The sequence below is a fragment of the Triturus cristatus genome, chromosome 2_2, assembly GCF_964204655.1.
Source record: "Triturus cristatus chromosome 2_2, aTriCri1.1, whole genome shotgun sequence".
In the NCBI taxonomy this organism is placed as follows: Eukaryota; Metazoa; Chordata; class Amphibia; order Caudata; family Salamandridae; genus Triturus; species Triturus cristatus.
Genome location: NC_140582.1, coordinates 508,001,568 through 508,024,618, shown reverse-complemented (window position 1 = coordinate 508,024,618; position 23,051 = coordinate 508,001,568). Strand labels below are relative to the sequence as shown.

At 45.8% G+C, this 23,051-nt stretch overlaps 1 protein-coding gene across 2 annotated transcripts in view; it reads left to right on the top strand.

The window, feature by feature from the left end:
• TTC29 (tetratricopeptide repeat domain 29) overlaps positions 1 to 23,051 on the top strand; it is a 1,075,828-nt gene that overhangs the window by 806,498 nt on the left and 246,279 nt on the right. For both annotated transcript variants that reach the window (XM_085643268.1, XM_085643267.1), the window contains exon 10: positions 10,654 to 10,885. In XM_085643268.1, the coding sequence (XP_085499394.1) occupies positions 10,654 to 10,885 (232 nt within the window). The remainder of the gene's footprint in view (positions 1 to 10,653; positions 10,886 to 23,051) is intronic.

The following is a 23,051-nucleotide window of genomic DNA, read 5'->3' as shown; positions in this document are numbered from 1 at the left end:
TCAGCGGAGGACGCCTGACCCTAAAATGGCAGCACGAGATAATTCAGGCAGATCGCGATGGTGAACGCGGCCGCCGAGTGAGAGCAGCGATTGAGGTATCCTGAGCAGACAATTATAACCTGCTCCTAGCGCCTGGACTTGGATATAACTTTTGGTGCTGGGGAGCGGAGCAGGTGAGGAGCCTTCAATTTGGCAGGTGCACATGACTCTGCGGCAAATGCCTAGGGGGAGGAATATGTGGAGGCCAGTGTTCATCACAGCGGACGCGGAATCCTGCAATTAAAGGGGGCTGAGAAGCACGTTGGCACAACTATAGCGCAGGCTGCGTACCGCCTCGAGAGCTGGGGACTGCTACTCTGGATGTTTGGGGTGGCTGTGTAGCTCCGGACCCAGGCGCTGCCATAGGGAACAATGAGGAGGATGGTGCAGCGCTGCTGCCTGATCACTGAACCCTGAATGGGAGCTGGAACTGTACTGCTGCCCTACTTGGAGCTGCAGATGCGCTGAGTATCTGCTGGTTGTTCTTGTGTGCCCGGGGCGACTGCCTGCGTGGGGCTGTGATGGTCGAGAGGAGTGAGGCCAGTCCACCTCTACACGGGAGAGCCAGAGGATCTTGGGAGTGCGCACCCTACAATCTGGGGGGGATATGACCACTCGGTTCCCCTTCTGAGCTGGCGAACCTGAGTAATACTCTCTACTGTGTAGCACCAAGGAAACGGTATACCTCCTGAACTTTCCTGTACGCACTGCCTATACTGACTTTTCCTGACCCCCCTGTTCTCCCCTGCTGGAAGTTCTGTGTGCCCACCGCAACCAGTCCGAATTGGCCGTACATCTCGCCGGAAGGGCTTCACGGCCTTACATGTGGAAACCACAGGGCAACAATCAGATGACGAGGAGGATATGTCGGAAAGGCGCAGAGACGAAGTAGCGGAGTGCCCCACGTTGGTGGACATAATGCAGGCCATCACCTCCTCGAGGAAAGCTTTGGAGACCAAGATAGACGCCATTGGGGTGGATCTCAACCTCCTGAAGGGTGATCACCGCAAGCTCAAGGAGCGGGTGAAAGCTACTGAGATGACTTTGGAGGAGGTTCCGGATGCAATCTCTACCCTGCAGCGCTCTCTGAAATTGGTAGAAGATAGGGTCAGGATCTTGGAGGTGAGAGCGGAGGACAACGAGGGGCGTTCTCGCAGGAACAATCTGCGCATAGTGGGGGTCCCGGAATGAGAGGAAGGAGACGACGCTGTTCGGTATTTGGAGAATTGGCTTCGGACTGAGGTGGCCCCGGAGGGGCTCTACCCCTTCTTCGCCCTTGAACGCGCACACAGGGTCCCAGCCAGACCTCCAAAGCCGGGCACACCCCCGCGTCCGATGGTCGTGCGATTGCTCCACTACTGCGACAGAGACCACATCTTATAACAGGCGCGAGGAAAGCAGAACCTCCAAATCGCGAACGCCAGCGTGATCTTCCCGGATTTCACCAGGGAGGTACAGAGACAGCACACTTCCTTTCTTGCACTAAAGCGGAAACTCCGACAGTTGCAATTACCATACGCCATGTTGTTCCCCGCACACCTCAGAGTAGTGGATGGGGCGGCTACTCATTTTTTCACTACACCACAAGAAGCATGGCAGTGGCTGGAGGTGCGAAAACCGGGAATGGGGGGGTGCTTCCCCGGCGGGCACAGCGGAACGCTAATCACCTGAACCTTTGCAGTCATAGAGATCCATAACGCCGCTGGGACTCCAGCTTGAAAGGGACAGGGCTGTGATGGCGGTTGCAGAGATCAGCCAAAGTGCAACTAGCCCGTGCTCCACTGTTGCTAGCCGTGACATGGGCAGACTAGAGACTTCTCCTGCCGGCAGCACAGGCGGGGACTCTGAACCTGAACTCCCTGTGGTTACACCCCAGACGGCGGATTTACTCATGTGAAATGGATCCATGATGTTGGGTGAGAGGGGCTCGAGCTGGCGCTAGGGAGCAACTCCTGGTCGGGCTGAACTCTGGGGGTGGAGGTGTGGAGGCCCCTGTCATGAACGATAGCTAGGTGCCCTTCCGCTTGATATGGGTGGGGGGGGTGCCCGGGGGGGGGGCTCTGGGTCCTATTGGGTCAGCACACGCCTCACCACTCTTAGTGACCAGTTGATTGTTGCATTAGTTTGGATGGGAGCTAGTTTGAATGTTCCTGTCCTGGGGAGTGGGTGTTGGGGAGTTTCATGGGGTTGAGGGGGTTACACAGGGGGTAGGCATGTCGCTGAGGTGGGCAGGAGGGAAGACCGCTGAGGTAGGACTTAAATGTATGTCATGGAATGTCAGGGGCATGCACACTATGACACGCCAGCACAAGATTCATGCATATTTGGTGAGGAGGGGGGTACAGATTGCTATGCTGCAGGAAACGCATTTAGCACAGACGGAGGGGCGGCACTACAGCGTAGATGGAGGGGGCAGTTGTTCTACACCTCATACTCGGCCTTTGTCAGGGGCACATTGATCTGGATACGAGCGGGGGTCCCGTTTCAGAGCGCTAGGCAGCTGATTGACCCAGATGGTAGATACGTGGTGGTAGCGGGACGGCTGGATGGTAGGGATATAGTGTTAGGGAGCCTCTACGCCCCCAACGTAGCTCAAGCTAGATTCTTTGAGCACCTCTCAGGGAAGCTGGCTCCCCTGTTGATGGGTTCAGTGCTGCTGGGAGGGGACTTTAATTGTGTTGCTGACGTGGACCTGGATCGCTCTCATCCACCTCTTCCAGATGCTCCCATGCACAGACTTGCAGCGACTAGGAGGGCGTGGCAGTGCCAGTGGGGACTGATAGATACTTGGAGGGCCCACCACCCGGGGGATAGGGACTACTCATACTTCTCTGGGTTGCATGAGTTGCATGTTCGTCTGGACTCGTTCCTTTGCTCCCCAGAGGTGCACGGAGGGTTTACCCATAGTAAATATTTGAACAGAACGATTTCTGATCATAACCCGTTGCTACTATCGCTAGATAGGATACGGGCAACGCCCGCCATTCCTACTTGGCGGTTGAGACCGGAGGCGCTAGAAGATCCGGTGTTTAAGACCTCGATTGGATCTGCGATTGACGACTATTTCCTAGATAATGCTGGGTCTGCATCGAGCCTACTTATCGAATGGGACGCGTTCAAAACAGTAATCAGAGGGCGTTGCATTGGGGAGGTGGTGGGAGTCCGAAAGGTGCTGACACAGGATGTGCTGAGGGCAGAGAATAGGCTCCGAGACCTGGAAAAGGAGAGACCGAACGACCTGATAGGCAGGCGGACCTGCTTGCGGCACACGAGGAGGTGGCGACGCAGGTGGAAAGGCTGCGCTCCTTTGATTATAAGGCCTACACCACTCGGGCCCAAGCGGAACGGGACAAATCTGGGGCGCTGCTGGCGTGGTTGGCAAACCCGGCGTGTAGAGGCACGCCGATCCTGGAGATTAGGGACCAGGAGGGAGTGGTGTATTACACTCAACAAGCCATCAACACACACTTTCTGGACTATTATACCATTCTTTATCAGAGTAGGCTTGATCCTGGGGCTGCTAATGGAGCGGGGCTATTAGAGGGGATAGAACTCCCCCAGATTGATATTGAAGCGGCGGAGGAGCTTGGTAAAGATGTTGAGATGGGAGAAGTGCGCAGCGCTATCAACCATATGGCTAGGAACAAGACGCCGGATATGGACGGCCTTCCGGTGGAATTTTATTCTGCATTTGTAGATACCCTGGCCCCGAAGTTGGTCGTAGTATATAACAAAGTGCGGCGGGAGGGTTGTCTTCCTGCTTCCATATGGGAGGCAATCATCGTGCCTCTCCTTAAACCAGGTAGGCTGCCCTGGGACCGGACTGCATACAGACCGCTTGCCATGCTTAACCTGGACTATAAGACACTAAGTCGAATCCTCGCTAGTCGGCTAATGGCCCACATGTCGACGTTAGTTCACTTGGACCAGGCGGGATTTATCCCGGCTAGGAACACGGCGATGAGCATAAGGAGGTTACTGTGTGTCGTGTGGGCGGAAACCTATTACAGGGAGGAGGCTTGTATTTTTGCGGTTGAAATCGAGAAGGCCTTCGATAGTCTAGAGTGGCCATATCTTTTCGCGGTCCTGAGGGCATTTGGCCTGGGAGACCGCTTTGTGGAATGGACAGCGATCTTGTATAACAACTCCACTGCCAGGGTCAGAACGGGAGGGCTGATCTCTGCTGCTTGCAATGTGGGTAGGGGGACGAGGCAGGGTTGCCCGCTGTCGCCCCTCCTCTTTGCGCTGGCAATGGAGCCAATGGCTGTTCAGGCCTGATCGGGACGTCACTACCAGGGGTTATTAGTGGAGGGACACTTACAACACATAGCGCTGTATGCTGACGATCTACTATTATTTCTGGCTGAATCGGGGGAAGCCCTCCGGGGAGCCAAGGGGCTGCTGCATTCTCTGGGGGAGGCCGCAGGGCTTCGTGTGAACTAGTCCAAGTCCTGTCTTTTTCCGACACATCCAGGCAGGGATGGTACACAGCCGGCGGAGGGGGTCCCGTGGGAAACTAGCTGCTTGCCTTACCTTGGAACCCAGATCTACCACAACCCTAATGACATGTTGGAGGGCAATATAAGGCGGGCTGTACGTAAGGTCAAGACCTGTTTTGAGTTTTGGGGAAAGCTCCCGTTATGGGTAGCGGGCAGGGTTGCCTTGGTGAAAATGGTCACACTACCCAGGCTTCTCTATTTTTTTGGGACGCTTCCGATCTGGATCCAAACCCAGGTGTTCACGCAGCTCAACACATTGCTCACAGGATTCTTGTGGAGCGCAGAGCACCGGAGGGTGGCCCTGGTCACCATGCAGCAACCCAGGGCGGAGGGAGGATTTGCCTTGCCTGATCTTGAGGCATATTACCATGCAGCGCAGTTACAATGGTTCACTAAATGGGTGGCTGGCCGAACTAGGCACCGGGAGGAGCCTGATGGGCCGGACCCTCCCTTGGCGCTGCTATCCCGGGTGCTGCTGCGCTTACCCATAAGGAATAGGGTGCTCCCGACTGACTTACAGGTGGTGCGCAAGTGTTGGAACCGATTGGCCAGGCGTGCGTGCACGCGCACCCCCTATGCTCCGGAGATCCCGCTGATGATATGTGAGGCCCTACCACACGGAGGTGATTGGGGTAGATTACGGGACTGGGAGGAGGCGGGGATACTTACTATAGGGGATCTATATGAAGATGTCAACCTCCTACCTTTTAATGACCTGGTGGAGCGTCATGACCTACCACGCGGGGACTTCCTGCTTCATGCCGCACTGACAGCAGCCATTTGGAAACACTGGCGGGAGGGGATGGTGGAACCTCAGACCTCGCTGGCCTGCCAATATGTAGTAATGGCGGTGGGAACATTTAAGGCGGTCACGTGTCTCTACAGGCGGACTACCCACAGCTTGCGAAAGCCCTTGTCAGCCCTACGTCTCAAATGAGAAGAGGATTTGGGGGAACCCATTGGGGAGAAGCCATGGGGGGAATTGGTCGAACAGGCCTGGAAGTGTTCCAGGAACGCTCGCTTCCAGCTAATCCAATTCTACGTGCTGCATAGGGCTTACCTTACCCCGGGTAGGGTGAATGAATACTTCGGGGTTTCAACAGCATGTCCACGGAGTAACCTGGAGGGGGCGGGGTTCCTCCACATGTTTTGGGACTGTCCACTTCTGGGAGACTACTGGAGGGGAGTGACGTCTGAGTTGGCGGCGGCAACAGAAAGAGGGGTACCGCTGACACCGAGCTGTTGTTTGTTGCATTGGTTTCCACATACTGCCAAGACCAAAGTCACTAGCAAGTTTATAGACCTGGGGCTGGTCTTGGCCCAGAGGGAGATCACCAGCCACTGGAAGGCAAGGACTGGCCCCAGTTAGCGTGATGGACTAGGGAGTTAGTGAAATGGGCAGAAGCGGAGGGGAGCTGTAGATTGCGCATGGCCATCCGAACTAGGAGTGACAAATCTCTGGAAATGGCGCGTGCTTGGGTTGCACTGGTGGAGCTGGTAAAACACTCACCTGGCGATATTGAGGGCTCTCCTGACCGGGGGGAGCCAGCAGGGGTTGTTAAAGTTGCAAGCTATAGATGGTGGCCGGAGAGATACCAACTAATAGATCTCACTGATTTATATTACAATACGGAGGATGGGGTACCGGGGATTATCCCCCATTCAGATCACATTTCCCCATGTTAGGAGAGGGTTCCTTTTCTCCTTTTGCTTGCAGAGGATTGCTGATGTACTATGGAACTGTAGTATCCTGCTAAGTATTAATTTTGTATTCAATCTGTCCACTTGCAGCCTTTTTCGGGTACGTTCTTGTGCCTATGTTTTTTGGTAACTCAATAAAATTTGTTTAAAAAAAAATAATAATAATGATGTATGAATTTCTTTCATGGTTTTTACTGAATGTCATCTACTTATTTCCACACATGTGGTAGTCCATAAGCTGTTCCATGCACATCTTGTGGGAATGTGCTGAATCAGAGCATTTTAGGTCTTGGCAAAATAGGCCATATCTTATTTTTATCGAGAAGAAGAGAAATCATTCTCCTGTTGTCTGTTGCATATCTTTAATATGATCCCCAAAAGACCAGAAGCCTGATAAGCAGCCATGCCCACTGCAGGCAAAAGTGTTGGAGCGGGGGGCCGGCTGGGGGGGCATTTCGAGAGACGACCTCAGGGAAAATTAATTTTCCCTTGTGGTCGTCTCTCGAAACCACTTTCCCAGCCACCGCTCTTACCTGCAGCGGCCGCAGTTGCTGGTAAGGATGTTTTGCTGGTTCCCATGAGGATGTCACCATGGCGCTTTTTTATCACAATAATTAGTTTCATGTTTTAGAGGCTTACTTAGATTACCGTGAGAGAGATTCATGCAGCTAGGAAGATAAAGGGCTATCTCCCATAGCTAAGTTGCAGCCTGCCTACCCTAAATTGAGGTCTCAATACTTAGGCTAGGAAATTTCGGCTTACAGTGCTACCACTGATGCAGCATTCAGTGGCAGGAAAAACACAGCAGTTGCTGCCGGGACTAGGGCATTTGCTCAGCAACATTGCCTGAACTGCCATTCCATACTATTTTGAACTGGCCATCTTACCCGTCGCTCCTGAATCAGTTGGTGCCTGCCTCATCTCGTCCCATTTGGAAGCCCAGGAAGAAACCCTGCAGAGATGCAGTTTGCTGTGGGTGGTGTTGGGGTCAACATAAAGGGAGCATGGACTTTGTTTGATCATGACTTTTTTCAGCTCTGTTTGAAATAAATACCTGCTTTTTATTTGAGAAGATTTTAGCTTTCTGAATATCTACAGAAGTTGTGCTATGCCAGCCCAGAAGGACATTTTACCAGGAATGGGACTCGGAAAATTGTTCCAAGGCTGAGACAAAAACCAAGACAAAGGAGGAGTTTTTCTGCTATATCGCATAGTGGAGAGAAGAGTTTTCCCTGACCGGAAGGACAATATGAGGGGACAATGAACTGAAGTGTTTGTGGAGTTCATCTCAAGGAAGTGAACAACCCAGGAGTCAGGATGACGTGGCAGCTGAGATGCTTGAAAATATTAAGGACACCTTTTTGGAATGAGAACAGACAGCCTGCAGGAAAGATTTAGGGCTGTGAATATGATGAGCCTGCATCAACCTTAACCTCCCTGTACTGTACTTGACATTTTGGGAGGCCTGTTAGCACCTTTCCAGTCCATGAGAACCCTGTGTGGTTTTTCTAGTTCTTTCATTGGCTCAGGCAAGTTAGTCTTGCTCCAGAAACATTTGAACCACTTATATTGCTTGGAGTTATTGAAATATCATGGATTAAAGGTGGCTCCGGACCCGAATACTAAATACCAGTTATCACATTGCTAGTTGGAACTAGTGGGTGCCAAAGGCTCAAAGGGTGCTCCTGTTACCTGGGGTTTGGATAAGGTGAGAGTTAACCCATTGCAGGTGCTAGTAGTTCCCCAGTCCTCCCACCCTCCCCCTTCCCAACTAGGGACTTTTGAATTTGAAACCCATCTAGCTGTGTAATATATTTCCCCATGAACTGTACTGTGTGTTGTGGATTGTTAGCTAACAAGACAACCCCAGGGGCCAGTTTTATGGCCATTATAACTTTGGGCCTCATTTTAATATTTATGGACTGGATGCTTTTTCACAAGTGTATCAGATCATAACAGCCTATGGCACATGTAATGTGTGGCCAGGATATCCACCATGCTTTGACAAAGCATTCCGTCCGCTAAACTCTAAACAAGGCCCTTTGTCTTTCACTTGAAGTCCGAGTTTTCGACACCCTAAAGATATAATGTTGTATGTGTGAAGATTCGAGCTCATTTTTTAATGAAATTTTTTGGGTTTCAAATTTTTTTCGTCATTGTGTTATTATTATTACTAACATAGCATCACTACCATAGTAGCATTGTCTACAGTACAACAGTAGGAGGAGCAATACATTAGAGGCACGACTAAACCACCAATGGAATAATGCATGATGTTTAACCAGGATCGAGATGAATGGAAAGAGGAAAGACCGCCCCATCCAGCCCCAAAAGGCTGAATGGGGAAGACGCTACAGAAAGATGTCCTCAACCTTTCACCAACCACGTAGACGCTCTGGCTGGACACCCCCATCAGAGAGCATTGGACATGCGGAGGAAGGGGAGAGTGGAAGGGGTGCGGAAGGATCAGAAGGTAGAGGGCATGCTGTGGACTACATTGGAGGAACGAATCCGTGTAGTGCGGATAGTGAGATGGTGAGGGAGAAAGAGGAAACAGAGATAATGAGACAACAGTAGAAGAAATGTCAGTCAGGAGGTAAAAGGGAGAAATAAGAAAGACCAAATAGGAGGAAACGTAAAGAGGTAGAAAGAAAAAAGGAGCAAACATAAACAAATGTAGCTCAGGTACAAATCTGGTTAAAAGGTTGTTGTACATTGCCAACTCATTACTGAGGAGAATATATGGATTGTCATCTGTAGGTCTTCAAAGTGGGGTTTCTTAGGTTTTCTTCATGAAGAGGTGTGGCTTGTCACTGGAGAAGGAGGAATTCTTGTCAAAAAGGGCAGTCACCTCAGACAGTTGCCTTTTCTCTCAAATATCCTTCATCAAAGTATACCTAGGTGGTGGGATGTCTTCGGTAATGTGACGAAAAACCCTAGAACTTTGTCACATGAGATAGCCATTTTTGAACACTGCAACACTCAACCCAGGAAACGTTCACCATAAAGCCCTTTAGCCAACAAATTGTCGCCATCTTTGTGTAAGAAGTTACAGCCACTTAGTGCAAGGACCTTTTGCAGCAGAAATACACAATATAAGAGGCACAGTCTTTAACATATTTGAGGGCCAGGTTTTTCATGTCTTGCTTCTTTCAATCTGGTATTTGTATGTTCAGCCTGTGGGGAAAAAGTTGAACTTGTAAACTGCTATTAAATATCACCGCAGCTCACCCGACCACGTTTGCACAAACTAAGAAGTAACAATCAAGTAGGCCTACACTACTGGTTTTGGTCTTTCTAGTAATCCACCAATGAAGATCAGGGAAAAACTGAAATGGTTTGGAATCTTTTCCTGATGTTATACAATTACGGCCTGGTTCTTTCTAATGAAGGTTCCTTGGAAGGATAATCCTGATGAGGTACTTACATTTTGAAGAGATTGAAACACGTTGGCATCATCTCAATAACATGGCATGCATTGGAAGAATGGAAAGATACGGGTCTTACTCAATACGGAATGAAATAAGCAGAAAAAGATGTGCACCTGCTTTCACAAATGCCTCTGTCTGGGAAATAGGCAAACTCAGTAAAGGAATGTGTTTTGTATTGGAAATATGTATTACAGGGACTATTTAAAGACGACATGTGAACAAGGAGCATAATAATTTGATGACATTCTGTCGTCTTCTCATGAACTATTAATTTGTGTGTAATCACTTTAACTTTCGAGTGCCTAGGATGTCACAGGCTAAGAATTTCAACTACGCAACGGAAGTAAAGGATGCTTTAGTTAATGTATCCGAAGGGGAATTGGAAAGTCTAGCATGGGAGTATATATGGATGCGCCTGAATCTATCCCCACTGAGAATGTCCGCATTAGACACCCTCTCTGCCCAACACTGCACTTTTCCCTCCCACGCCCCTAACTCACTTTTGAGAATATCAACACTACCTACTCCCGGTCACAGGCGAACCTGTCCTCAGATCCTGATCTCTTTGTACCACGTTCACAGATTGCATTTTTTACACACCAAAGCTCTATATCCGTCCTCAAAAATGTTAGTGAATCGAGACTGTATTCCTTGTTTATGTGCGATGCATGCGTTTTTAATTTGAGAATTCTGACTTCTTCTTATGGCACTCCGTCTTCAAACAACCACTCCTGTTCATACGACTGATTTTAGAAAAATAACGTCCGGAGTGCAAGGGGGGGAGGGTATGTCAATAAACCACAGATGCAATAACTGCTAATTAATTGTAAGTTCAAAATTAATGAATCATTTCTACGTTGAAATGATTTTACTTTATAGAGACGGAATGCCACCTCATGCATCTTGTAACATAACACCAGTTCCATTGGGGAAAAGGGAAACTCCTGAAAACACAATGTTCTTTCTTTTCTTGTCGCCGTCAGGGAAACTACGAGAAAGCGTGTGAGTACTTCCTGCAAGCGTACGAGGCCGCTATCACCCTGACAGACCCTGCCCTGGTGGAGGAGGCCCAGGTGCACTACGGCATTGCGAGGGCTCATGCGATGATGGTGCCCGTCTGCAGCCACACGGAGGCTGCGGATCAAGCCAGCATCAAGCGCCTGGTGGCATGGAAAGAGAACAGAAGCGACATGTTCAGTGACCCCTTTCCAGCTGGTAAGTCACTGGCTTTGAAACACATTAGTGCTGCATGGCCCTTAATAGGAAAGGCATTTTTTTCTAGCAGATGTATATTTATTAAATGTAATCTTATTCGAGTGCTTCTTTACAGTTTGTGTTATTGTCGTTTGTATTATCCTTGTATTATCTATGCGCCTTTAATTTGCAATTAACGTATTACTCGTGTACGTTGCTATCATAAAAAAAATCCAAACTTCAGAATTTGTGTGTAACTGCAGGGTGGGAAGGATGTGTTTTGCCGCCATAGGTAACGACTCTGTGTGGTTCTTGTATGAATACAGCGACATCTTCAGCCCCATAGTTTCACCATAATTCATAGATGAGCCAGTCGTGTTCATTTATTCACCCCCATGGACGTCAATTCAACAAAATGTCAGGGCTAGTGGAAGTGACTCACACACCCTTTGACCTTCACTTTCACTCACACATACATGCTTTCACATAAACACACATTCACACTCTTCCTCTCATGTAAACACACTCTCACCCGCAAGCATGCACACAAGGTACATCTATAAGCATTTTTTACTCAACACAGCTGACAGAGAAGGTCATATTCCAGATAATTATCCTCTATTTTTATAATACTAACAGTGAAATATGTATTATTATTTACAATTAGAGTAATTAAAAAAAGACAGAAAAAAGAGTCAAACCCCTACCCTACGTCCATAAGGACAAGCTGGCTGTGTTCCTGGCACTGAGTCCAGGGGCTGCAAAGGCAGTGCCAAGGTCGCAAGGGGCATGACTGGGGATACAGCTGCCACCCCTGGCGACCCCTAGATGACGTCCATGTTCACTCCACGATGTTCTTATCTGTCTGCGCCACTTCAGCTGCTGGCATAAGAGAAGTCACCTAGGACCATCCTTTCAGAGTACCCCAGGGCTGCAAGAGACATGTGTGCACACTGCATCGCCACAGATCATCGTGAAACAAACCCCTCCCGTGATGCCATTGAGAGGGATGTCTTTGCTTTTACACCTGCACCAAATTACTGATGCCAGTGGACTGGCAAAAATGCCCTTGAGGAAAGCTCTATCTGCCTTATGCCCACGAGGTGGCAAACATGTAATCCCTTCTCTCCCGTGGGTGCCCTTTAGGAGGGAGAACTCAGATCTCTGAGACAAACCCAATGAGAGGTTCAATCACACACTACACCTCTTTGCGATGACGTCCTTGAATCACCTTGCAAAGAGGCTGTTGCAAAGCCGCGGTTGAAAACCCTTAGGGATGTGATGGGCAGAGACGTTTTAGGGCAAAGTGGGTAAGTGGCCCCTGAGAAGTGAACTTTCTCATTGACTACTGTCTATTTACTCTGTCTAAACCCCTCTGCCTACCTCTACCTTTGACTCTGTCTCTGAACCCTGTGTCTTCTTAAAGAGTTTTGGGATCCTGGATAAGACACATTTCAACTGTTTTTGTGTGACCCTGTCAAAGTTTAACATAGAATTTAGCATTGTTTGGCATCATGCGGAATTGAGTTAACAGGAAATGGGTAATAACATTCAACATTTCTTCTGTACTTGGGCCACCAAAATGTCTTGCCTGAGGCCCCCATCAATCATTAAGGTGTCACAGCTCATGGGTGCCATTAAGCTCCTCCTCAAGGGACCTTCATGGGGGTGACCTTTTCTTTGTGTTCCTGTGCTGCTTTGTCTGTAGCACGCGCTAACGTGCTGTGCTAGCGCATGTGCTGCAGGAAGAGGAGTTTATAACCAGTTGCGCATGCCTCTGCCCAGAGAGATGTACACCAGAGCAAACCAAGCCTGTTGTTTGCCAGATCTGCAATAAGACCACTGAGCATAAAGCTTTAAGCAGGACATCCTGCAGTGAGGCTGGAGGGACGCCTACTGTTGCTCTGCAGTCTCTCTCTGTCCTCCAATTGTTGTTTTTTCCTTCAATAGTAGACTGTTACACTCTCATTTCAAGTTGGCATAGAAAATGGCGTAGTTATACTTGGGACAGTTGTTCCCGAACAGGGCCATTATCAACACTCCATTTATCAGCCAAGGCCGTCATTAACTGCCCCCACTCTAGCAGCTTGAGCGGAGGGATGGAGATGGTGGGTAGTCACGGGCCTGTTCTGGGTAATATGAAACATTTATGATACTTTATGCCTCCTTTGATTTTGATAAGACACTCTGGTTTGCCAGAAGCTCATAAATAGATCTCTTACAGTAGAAGGAAAGAAGAAAGGGAGGGAAGGAGAATGAAGAGATGGATGGATAAAGAGAAGAATGGATGCTCAGAAGGATGGAGGGGATGGATGGATGGAGAAATGGGTGGATACAGAGATTTATAGATGAATGAATGGAGAGGTTGAAGTGATGGGTTGCGAGACGGATGGATGATGGATTGATGAGAGAAATATGAATGGAGAAAAGCATGAACAGATGGAGAAAAGAGAGTGGTGGTTCAAGGAAAGATGGAAGGTAAAATGGATGGATTACTAGATGGATTGAGAGAAGAATTTATGATGGATACAAAGTGAAGGGGAAAAGAAAAGGATGGATGGAAAAAGTAGAAAAGTAAAGGAGAAAGAAGGGGGAAAAGTCTGAAAGTATGGATAAGGAAATTTATGACTTTCATAACTTCCTCTCTAATACTGAACATCAATCTTGAAATTTCCTAGAGAACAACTAGGTTCTATTTAGGGAATACCTCCTTGCTGGGCAGTACATATATGCACCATCAGTCTCAGTCCCGAAAGAGCGGTGAAGGGGAACAATGTTGATTTAGACAGTTTATGCTGAATATCTTTCAAAAACCCTACAAATCCTCAGTAGTCCATCTGTGAGGGACACTAATGTTTATCAGAAGGTAATCCACTCATGCCATTGGAATACATATATATAACAATAAAATATAGCAAGCATTTTGTAACTAGAGGTCGAAATTTGAGCTTTGGGAATCACCTTACACAGGAGTGAGATTATAGAGGTCAAGTCATTTCCTATGCACCGGTATTAGTTGGTGCTAGTGGAGCTACACCCTTTGTATTCACATGCTCACGTGCCAGTCATGAATGATTGTTTTTTTTCCATTGGTAATACTAAGGAGATCCTCATCAATAGACACTAGAGGTCTGATTCACAAAGGTAAACCCACACTTTTGTGCTAATCCACCCCTCCTCTGAACTGGGCTTTTTCACAGAGATGTCACGTTAGTGGGGTCTATCACTTCTGCACAGGCACAGAGAGCAAACACTCTCTGGAAAAATCTGGATACTTCCTCATATACCAGCATCCATTTCGTTGCCTAATCCTGCTAAAATGTTAGAAAGATAAATGCCTAATTTCATATTACCTACCCCCATGCACCTCTCGAGCTGACATTTATCCTCTCTTGCCCAGTTAATAATCTGGTCTTGAGCTACCTAGGGACCCCAGAAACTAATATCATCACTGGCAACTGAGGGAAAGAAACACAGGAGGGTTATTTTTACTTCAAGGTTTGATGGTGACATGAGAAGGGGTTTTATCACCCATCTGTATAATGGAAAACAGTTACGGGAGGATGAAAAGTGCCTTCCAGGGAACTGTTCTATGTTTCTGCCAACTTAAAATATACATGATGACAAAGGAGACCACCACTGGAAAGCAAGGAGAGCCTTTTGTGGAATGTCCTAACACACACAGAAGAACAGAACAACCTCTGCATATGTTGTCCTTTTTCTCTCAAATTGCAAAAAATGAAGAGTTGCATGGTAGCTGAAATATTTTTTAATATTAAGAATCAATAATAATAATGAATAGATATTTAGCAGGCATCCTGTAGGCAAGGAGCAATGTGGAATCATATGTACTAGCATGAACGAAAACCAATGCAGTCTCTCCTCTATAAAATAGTCTGTATCAGCTAACCTGGGGTCTAGGAGAGAACACAGGAATCTCGAAAAAATCTTAATTAAATCCTCTAGTTGATACAGGTAAAATAAGTGTTTTCCCTGGACTCCTGGTGCATTGATATCTGGGGAAGTGTTACACATATTGCCCCGGGGTATTTTAACAGGTATTTGTGCCCCCCCAGAGTACTTGGTATTACAGAAGGGACCACATAAGCTTTGAAGCCCCTTTGGTAATATGGATTGCGGCGGCTCAAAATGTGCGCCAGTATGAGCCAAAGACGGCTTTCCCTCATGTGCATGGGGACATTGCCCAAATGAGGGTGTGCTTGTATTAAAGATGCAAGTGCAAACAAGCCATTGCGAGAGACCTCCCCTTCAGAGAGAGGCAGAGTGATCCGAGGAGCACACAAGGCGTACCCTCACAGGCAGGTGCAGATCTCTAACCCTCTTGAAAATGAGGCTGGCAGCAGTGGCGACCGGCATGGCTCGCGGGTGGGTGGCAGGCATGGAGGGGGTCACGCAGGGGATGTGGGGGGGTCACATTTGAGGGAGGGAGCTAAAATAATTAAAAAAGCATAACTTACCTTGCCGCCGGGTTCCGCGTCTGCTCCTGTTCTCTTGCCTCCGACTTCAGGAACAGGAAGCAGGCAGCCAGGCTCCCTCCCCTAAACCAATCACAAGGCTGCAATGCAGCATTGTGATTGGTCTCAGTGCTGTGACACAGCGCTCAGCCAGGGGCTGGAGAGGTGGGCATGTTCTCCATGTAGGCTGTAACGGGGAAAGTGCACATGACTGGTTTGGGCGGTCCAAGACGGCCGACCAAACAGTCATTGCGCACTTAGGAGTGGGCAAACCAGTCCTCCCCTACCCTGCTCCGAGAGGAGAGCAGCCCGCCCCGCCCCGCCCACCTGCCCGCCCGCAAAGCAGTACAAACATAAAATGATAATAACTGCAAGTTATTATCATTTTATGTTTTTGTTTCTCGCACTGCTTGAAAGCAGTGGGGCGACGCTCATCTGCCGTAGCGGAGGAGCCGCCACTGGCTGGCAGTGAAATATGGAGCCGGAGTTGTCAGCCATGGCTTTGCTTTCACTGATGCATTCTCCCGAGTGCAGGCATGGACTGTCAGGAGGGCACTTTTCATAATCAAACCTACTGCCCGTGTCTGCATGGGCACCTGCAACTCCGAGTGCCCCTTGGCGCAGACGCGGAAAGTCCCCCGAGCAGTATCACAGCCCGTGTCCACCGGCACTTCTTCAGGTTCGGCTGAGATGAAGGAATCCGCGTTATAGATGGATACAGAATTTGTACCCTCACAGGCGTCGGCTAACTAGTACAGCAATGTGAGAGGTTGTCTTAGGTCAAAGTTAACAATTACATTCAAATCTCTACTGAAGATGCAGTGGGCCTCGTAAAGTGGAATTTCAATCCCACATATGCCAACTGCTATGATAAAATAATTTGGATTTTTTTTGCTAACGAGAAATCATAGCTGCAGTTGCAGTGATGTTTTTATGCAGATTTGAGAAGCCTTTGAACACTTATAAAATGTATTTCTGATGGCTTTGCACAGTACCATGCTGGCCTTTGGGAGGTGTTTGTACTTCAGAGTGATATGCCCACAGCGCCTGTCACTCCCAAACCCTTTCACATGATGTCTCAGTTCCTTTCTTGCTACTTGCAGACATCTCTCTCTCTCTCTGTAGGCCTCTAAGCCTTCTCTTCTGCTGCAGGAAATGAAAACAGAAGTATTATCTCCGCTACCTGCATCAAACACAGGCTCCCTGAACTCATCCCAGAAAGTCCTATTTGTTCTCTCTCCCGCATGCAGTATATCAACACTTGCTGTCCAGTCACGAAGACTCTTTCCAGCACTTACCAATGTGCACAGTGGTTTGGACTGGGACACCTAATCCTGCGCATTACCACAGCGGTGGGTGCTCTGCCAATGTGTCTCAACCCCCCTGCAGGAGTTAGAAAAACACCGGACTGCGGGAGCCTGTTTGCTTCTGTGTAGCTTTTACAGTCGGGCGCTAGACTACTTACCTGGACACTTGCTGTGGGTTCCCTTTGACCAGTACATACCGTGGGATATTCAATCCCGGATTTGCATCGCCCCCTCACCTGCACTTTGAACGAGAGCCTCCTGACCCAGCACTGCCGACATTTACTTTGTAGTACAGGGTTGGCACAGACTGGAGTCGAGACGAGGCGGTTTACACATTTCGACTGGCTTAAGTACGTTTTATGAACACGAATTCTGCTTACAATAAGCTTCATTTTTGTTATCTGAGGAGACTTCAGACTTTGGGAGGGTTTAAAAAATCCCCAGGGGTAGGCTTGTAAATCTACACAAATCGGAGATGGATGAGTTTACTCCTTAGATTTTGTCTGTGGGAGTTAGTTTAGTGGAAAATGGCATTCGAAATGTTTGCTTGTTTCTACCACAGAACGATATTTTTCCGGTATAACTATCTCTTTTCTCACTCCCCCATGAAACGTAGGGCTGTCTAGATCATTTAACATATCCATACCTTTCTGGGATGCATCTATGTGTGGAAATAGGATGGAATAAACATTGAAAGGATTTTGGAGGCCCACAAAGTTGTGTTGCACTACCATTCAAATGGTCACTTCGATGCCTTTCCTATGAGAATAGCATTATACTTTAATTCATTATCGTTTCACTGGAAGACCCCATTTTATAAATAAGCATTGGCTAAGGCAATAGGTCTGGTGTTGGCCGCCAGCCTGTTGACAATTTTTAGTTTGTTATGGTTTTTGCGAAACTTTATTCTTTCAGAAAGCTGCCAGGCCCTCATCAATCTAAAAAAAAAAGTATTGGCTAAAAACAAAAATGTTGTTATGGTCTCAAAAAAACACGCATTGTCATAGTGCTCCCTCACACTGAAGGAAACTACTTTGTGTGTGGTTGTGCTCCTTGTGATAGGACAACATGTCTTAGCTCATATTGAAGGCAGCCAATGGCTAAAGTGGGCTGCCATATTGCCCCTTGATGCATCCTGCAGTAGGTGGACGAGAATTGTGAATGACACAGACACACGCTAATGGATGAAGACTGACTGAAACCCCTTATAAGCAACTATGTTATACACACAATTTCAGTAAAATCAGAAGACCTTGGCTAACACAGACTTAAAGAATCCAATAGGTCGGGCATTGGCTGCCCAGTCTCTTGCCTTTTTTAAAGGAAGAAAGGAAGGAATAGAGGGAGGTAGGAAGAAGGGAAGGGAAGGTAACAGAGAAGAAAGGAAGAAAAAGGGAAGGAAGGAAACGAGGAAAAGGAGGAAGGGAATGAAAAAATGAAAAGGGAAAGAAGGAAGGAAAGATAAGGGTAAAGAAGGAGGGAAGGAAGAAAAAAGAGAGGAAGCAAAAAGGGAAAGAAAGAAGGAACGAAAAAGGGGAAGAAGGCAGGAAGTAAAAAAGAAGGAAGGAAAGAAAAAGGAAGGAAGGAAGGACAGAAAAAGGGAAAGGAGGAAGCAAGAGGGAAAGACAGAAGGACAGAAAAAGGAAGGAAGGAAAGTAGCAAGGAAGGAAGTAAAACGGAGGACAGGTATGAAAGAAACAGGAAAGAGGAAAAAGGGAAGAAAGGAATCAAAGAAAAAGGGAAAGGAAGGAAGGAAAGAGGAAAGAATGAAAAAAAGGAAAGCAGGAAGTAAAGAAAGGAAAGAAGCAAACAGTTAAGCAAGAAAAGAAAGAGGAAAGAAGAAAAATGGAAAGACAGAAGGAATGAAAGAAAGAGGCAAGAAAAAGGAAAGAACAGGAATAAGAAAAAGTAAAAAAATTGAATAAAAGCGGAAATAAGACGAAAAGGGAATAAAGGAAAGAAAGAGGAAAGAAGGAAAGGGGGAAGAAAGAAGGAAAGAAAGTTGCAAGAAGAATAAAGGGAAAGAAAGAAGGTATGACGATAAAGAAAGGAAGAGGCAAGAGAGGGAAATAGAAAGAAGGAATGGCAGGCAGGTGTGCAAAGATAGAGCACCCTCATGATCTTATATTCAGAGTTCATGGGAGCTGCTGTGAAAATGTAGTGTCCGATAAACAAAGGCCACTTCAAAAGGAATTTACAACCGCATTGGCAGGAGTCAGAGACTGATAAAGCTTAACTCTGTCCTGGTCTCACATCCATGCCCTGCTATCACACCAGGCTCTACAAACAAAAGCAACACTAAAGTAAAAGCAAAAACACTGGCACTGAAGGGAGCTACCTCATATGCACATGTGCTTCTTGTGAAAGGGCTAAATACAGTCACTGAACATATAGTTAGCCAGTGGCTGTATTAGGCTGACCTATTGCCCTTGCTGTATGCTGTAGTGGGTGGGGACAAAATATGAATGACACAACAGACCAATGGATGAAGAGATGTGGCAGAAAGCTCCTTTAGGTAAGCATATTATGCATATCATTTTATGTAAGTATGTATGAAAACACAAGGAAATAATAGGAAGGACAAAATGAAATAAGCAACTCACAAATAACATAAAAATAAAGAGAGTAACAAACATAAAGAACATGCTTTTCAAATTGTTCAAAGCATACCAAATATTACATAGATGTTGTCTTCAAAGATGTGATCCCAGAATCATATCAGTCTATCGCTCTTCCAGAAGAGTATGTAATATGCTTCTTGATTACCTACAAGCCAAAGAATGCAACACATTCATCAACACCAAGCTTCTGCATCTCTTTTTTAAAAAGTTTAATAACTTGATTATTATTCATGGGAACCTGCGATCCCTGTGTAAAAGCCAATTTATAATGTCCTTATTACAGGTGACCTGTGGCTTCTCTAGTAGTCTGTAATAATGATATTAAGTAGCTGCTCAACTATAATAAGTAATTACATTTGAGTTGTGGTGTCTTATTGCAACCTTCCAGAGCCAGCAGCCACGGTAAAAGGCATGTCATGGAGTTAAAAAAACACAAAAACATAAAAACTGTCTTCTCACTCTTATTATCTGGTTTCCTAAAACAAGCAGATATGAGCAGAAAAGAGATATTTATGGCAACATGTTTTGTTTTTGTACACTAAAGGTCATTACAGGAAAAATAGAATCTCTATGTATTTTCAACACATTCTGAGCCTCAGTACTTTAGTAATCTGATTTAGATCACTCATTCTAATATCTTTTTGGAAAACAATACTTATTTATGTTATAAATTTCATATTAGAAATCTTAATGGCTAATTGGATGGTGTTCTTAATAACTCTGTTAAAACTCTCAACCATACCATTGCTATTAGGATTATATGATAAAGTTGTTCTGTGTATTATTCACAACCTCTCAAAATATTAATTTGCCTTGTTGGAACCAAACTGCACCCCATTATAACTTATCAGATTTGATGAAATATCCTCCAGTAAAAATATTTGATCCCAAAAAAATTAGAATAGAGTTAGTATCTACCTTCTCCACGACCTTGATAATAAGCAATCTAAAAAACATGACAATTAAAATAATTACAAATGTGTGTGCCATTCCAATTGGACACATTATATAAATAGCTACAGTCTACCATAGTGATTCTAGAATGCGAAACACACCCATGGGAGGTTTCAATGTTATTAACGGTTTATCAGCAGTTTCACAAATTGAACACTTACGCAGAAATCTCTCAATTTCAATATCTATACCCTGCCATTTCAATTTCTATATCCATGCCCAGCCACCCAAATTAAGCCATCGCCATTTGTTTAGTTCTCAAAATTCTAAAATGACCCTTGTGACACAAATTTATAATCAATTTACATGAAGTATTGGGAGGAGCTACTCTATCACCTTTCCAATAATAACCCTCCTCTCATGTAGTTCAGATCTTATTTCCCAAAATGGTTTTAGTTTGGTATCTAACTCCTTTTTGTTTGGCCATCATTTACTGGTATATGTTCCAAAACCTGTAAGAACAATATCTTTTTCTTCTTATATTCCTGTACCCATTGATCCTTCTTTACACAAAGTAACGATATCTTGCATATATACAATGTGAGTCTAGTTCCAAATTTCATCTTCACAAATTTCTAGTTTTTGGCATTCGGGAGAGAAAATCTGCAATTACATTTTCATTTCCAGGAACATGCACAGTTTTATTATTATAATCTTAAAATGTTACATATAATCCAGCAACCTTCACAGATTAAATAATAGTGCCTTCAGTGGTAAGAAGTTTAACCAAGGCTTTAAGATCACACCTCAAAGTGAAAAAATTCCCCCACATAAATGCCATAAAATTATCTGCAGTCCATGCACAGGCAAGTGTTTCCTTTTCAATAATGGAATATTTTTCCTTCGTAGGAGACAAGGACCTGGAAGCATATGCAATTATGCATTCTCTCCCGTCTTTCACTACCTGAGTCAATACCGCACCAAATCCCTCCCTTACAACTAGCATCCGTAGTGATGACACTCAAATGTCAAATGTCAAATATTCTTATAAAACGCACAAATCACCAAAAGGTCTCAAGGTGCTAGCAGCAGAAAGACAGAGAAACAGACAGTAACCTGAATACCCAAAGCAAAAACTTATTGTGAAAAAAGCCAGGTTTTCAGCCTTTTACAAAAACATGGATGATCTGCTAAGGATAAAAGTTCTGATGGCAATTTGTTCCAAAGCATGGGGGCAAGGTAAGAAAATGAACGGCTCCCATTACGAAAAGTTCGAATTCGCAGCTGAGCAAGGTGTGATTTAGTACCAGACCTTAAGGAACGTCCAGGTACATACCATTGCAATTTTCTTGCTAGGTAACGAGGACCGATACCATACATTATCTTGTGTGTGAAACTTAAGATTTTATAATGTCCTCTTTGACGCACCGGGAGCCAATGCAGAGTTCTAAGAATCGGAGCGGAAGGAGATCTGGGGGGGAGATTGAGAATAAGTCTGGCGGCGGTATTTTGAAGAATCTGGAGCTTGGAAAGCAAATCTTGATTAAGTGCCGTAAACAGAGCATTGCCATAATCAATACGACTAATGACAAGACCCTGTACCAGAGGTTTCCTCGCTTCGATGGGTAACCACTTAAAAATTTTACGAAGATTACGCATAATCCCAAAACAGACTCCTAAAACCTGGTTAATGTGGGCTTTCATGGACAAAGAATTGTCAATGATGATGCCTAGGTTGCGTACTGCTAACTTGGGAGAAGGACAGGTACCCAGCTCCAGGGGCCACCAATCCTGCGTCCAGAATTGCTCGGCTCTTCCAAATAGAATAATCTCAGTCTTGCTGCCATTTAGCTGTAGTTTATTTAAACTCATCCATTTGTTAATTTGGACCATGCAGCTCCTAAAGCGGGATCGTGCGCCATCATAATCACATGCAAGGAGCAATTGGGTATCATCGGATTAGCCATATGATCTAATGATACCCGCTAAAGGTGTTAGATATAGATTAAACAGCATGGGACTGAGAATAGATCCCTGAGGGACCCCACCCGTTACTGGGTAACTACGCGAGACCATTTCATCTACATGAACGGTGGTGGATCGATCAGCCAGGTAATTCTCAAACCAGTCGAAGGCCTTCCCTCTGATACCCACCTCCCACAGTCGATGTTTCAGAATACTGTGGGAGATGGTTTCAAAGGCCGCAGACAGGTCCAAAAGAACCAAGATTGCAGATTCTCGTTTTTCCAAAGCAAGCCTGATTTTCTCCACTATCTCAATAACCGCGGTCTCTAGGTGCATTGAGGTCAAATCTTTAAGAGATGCCACATTTGCTATACACTTCTTTATACAACAAAAATTAAATCCCATCACGCCGTCCACTCAAATTTACACTTGTTCTTCAGTAGTTGTCTAATATTAAATATCTTAGCTGCAAAGATTTGAACAAATTTAGAGCAGAATTCTGCAAGCCCAAGAAACAATAATACTTCCTCTTTACAACTAGGAACTGGTGGATTCTATATGACATCCACCAGAGAAGGTTTGGGTGTTATTCGCATCAATTATGTGCCCCAAATACATGACACTATTCTTGACAAAGGAGCACTTAGAGAATTCTATCATTAAACCCCTCAATTCCAAAATGCCCAACAACTCATCCAAGTTTTGTTCATGTTCAGATGTTCTTTTTTTAAGTATTTCATCTTGAACAAAATGTATATAATTCATTTTTCCAAAAAGCTGGTGCATCAATCATTGAATAACTGTTACAGCAGATGCTAAATCAAATGGAATGCGTTTAAACTGGAAGCATCCAATTCATGTGACAAAATAAATGTATTCCTCTTCTCACTTCAGATACATGGTCCCCTTCTTAATCCAAACAGGA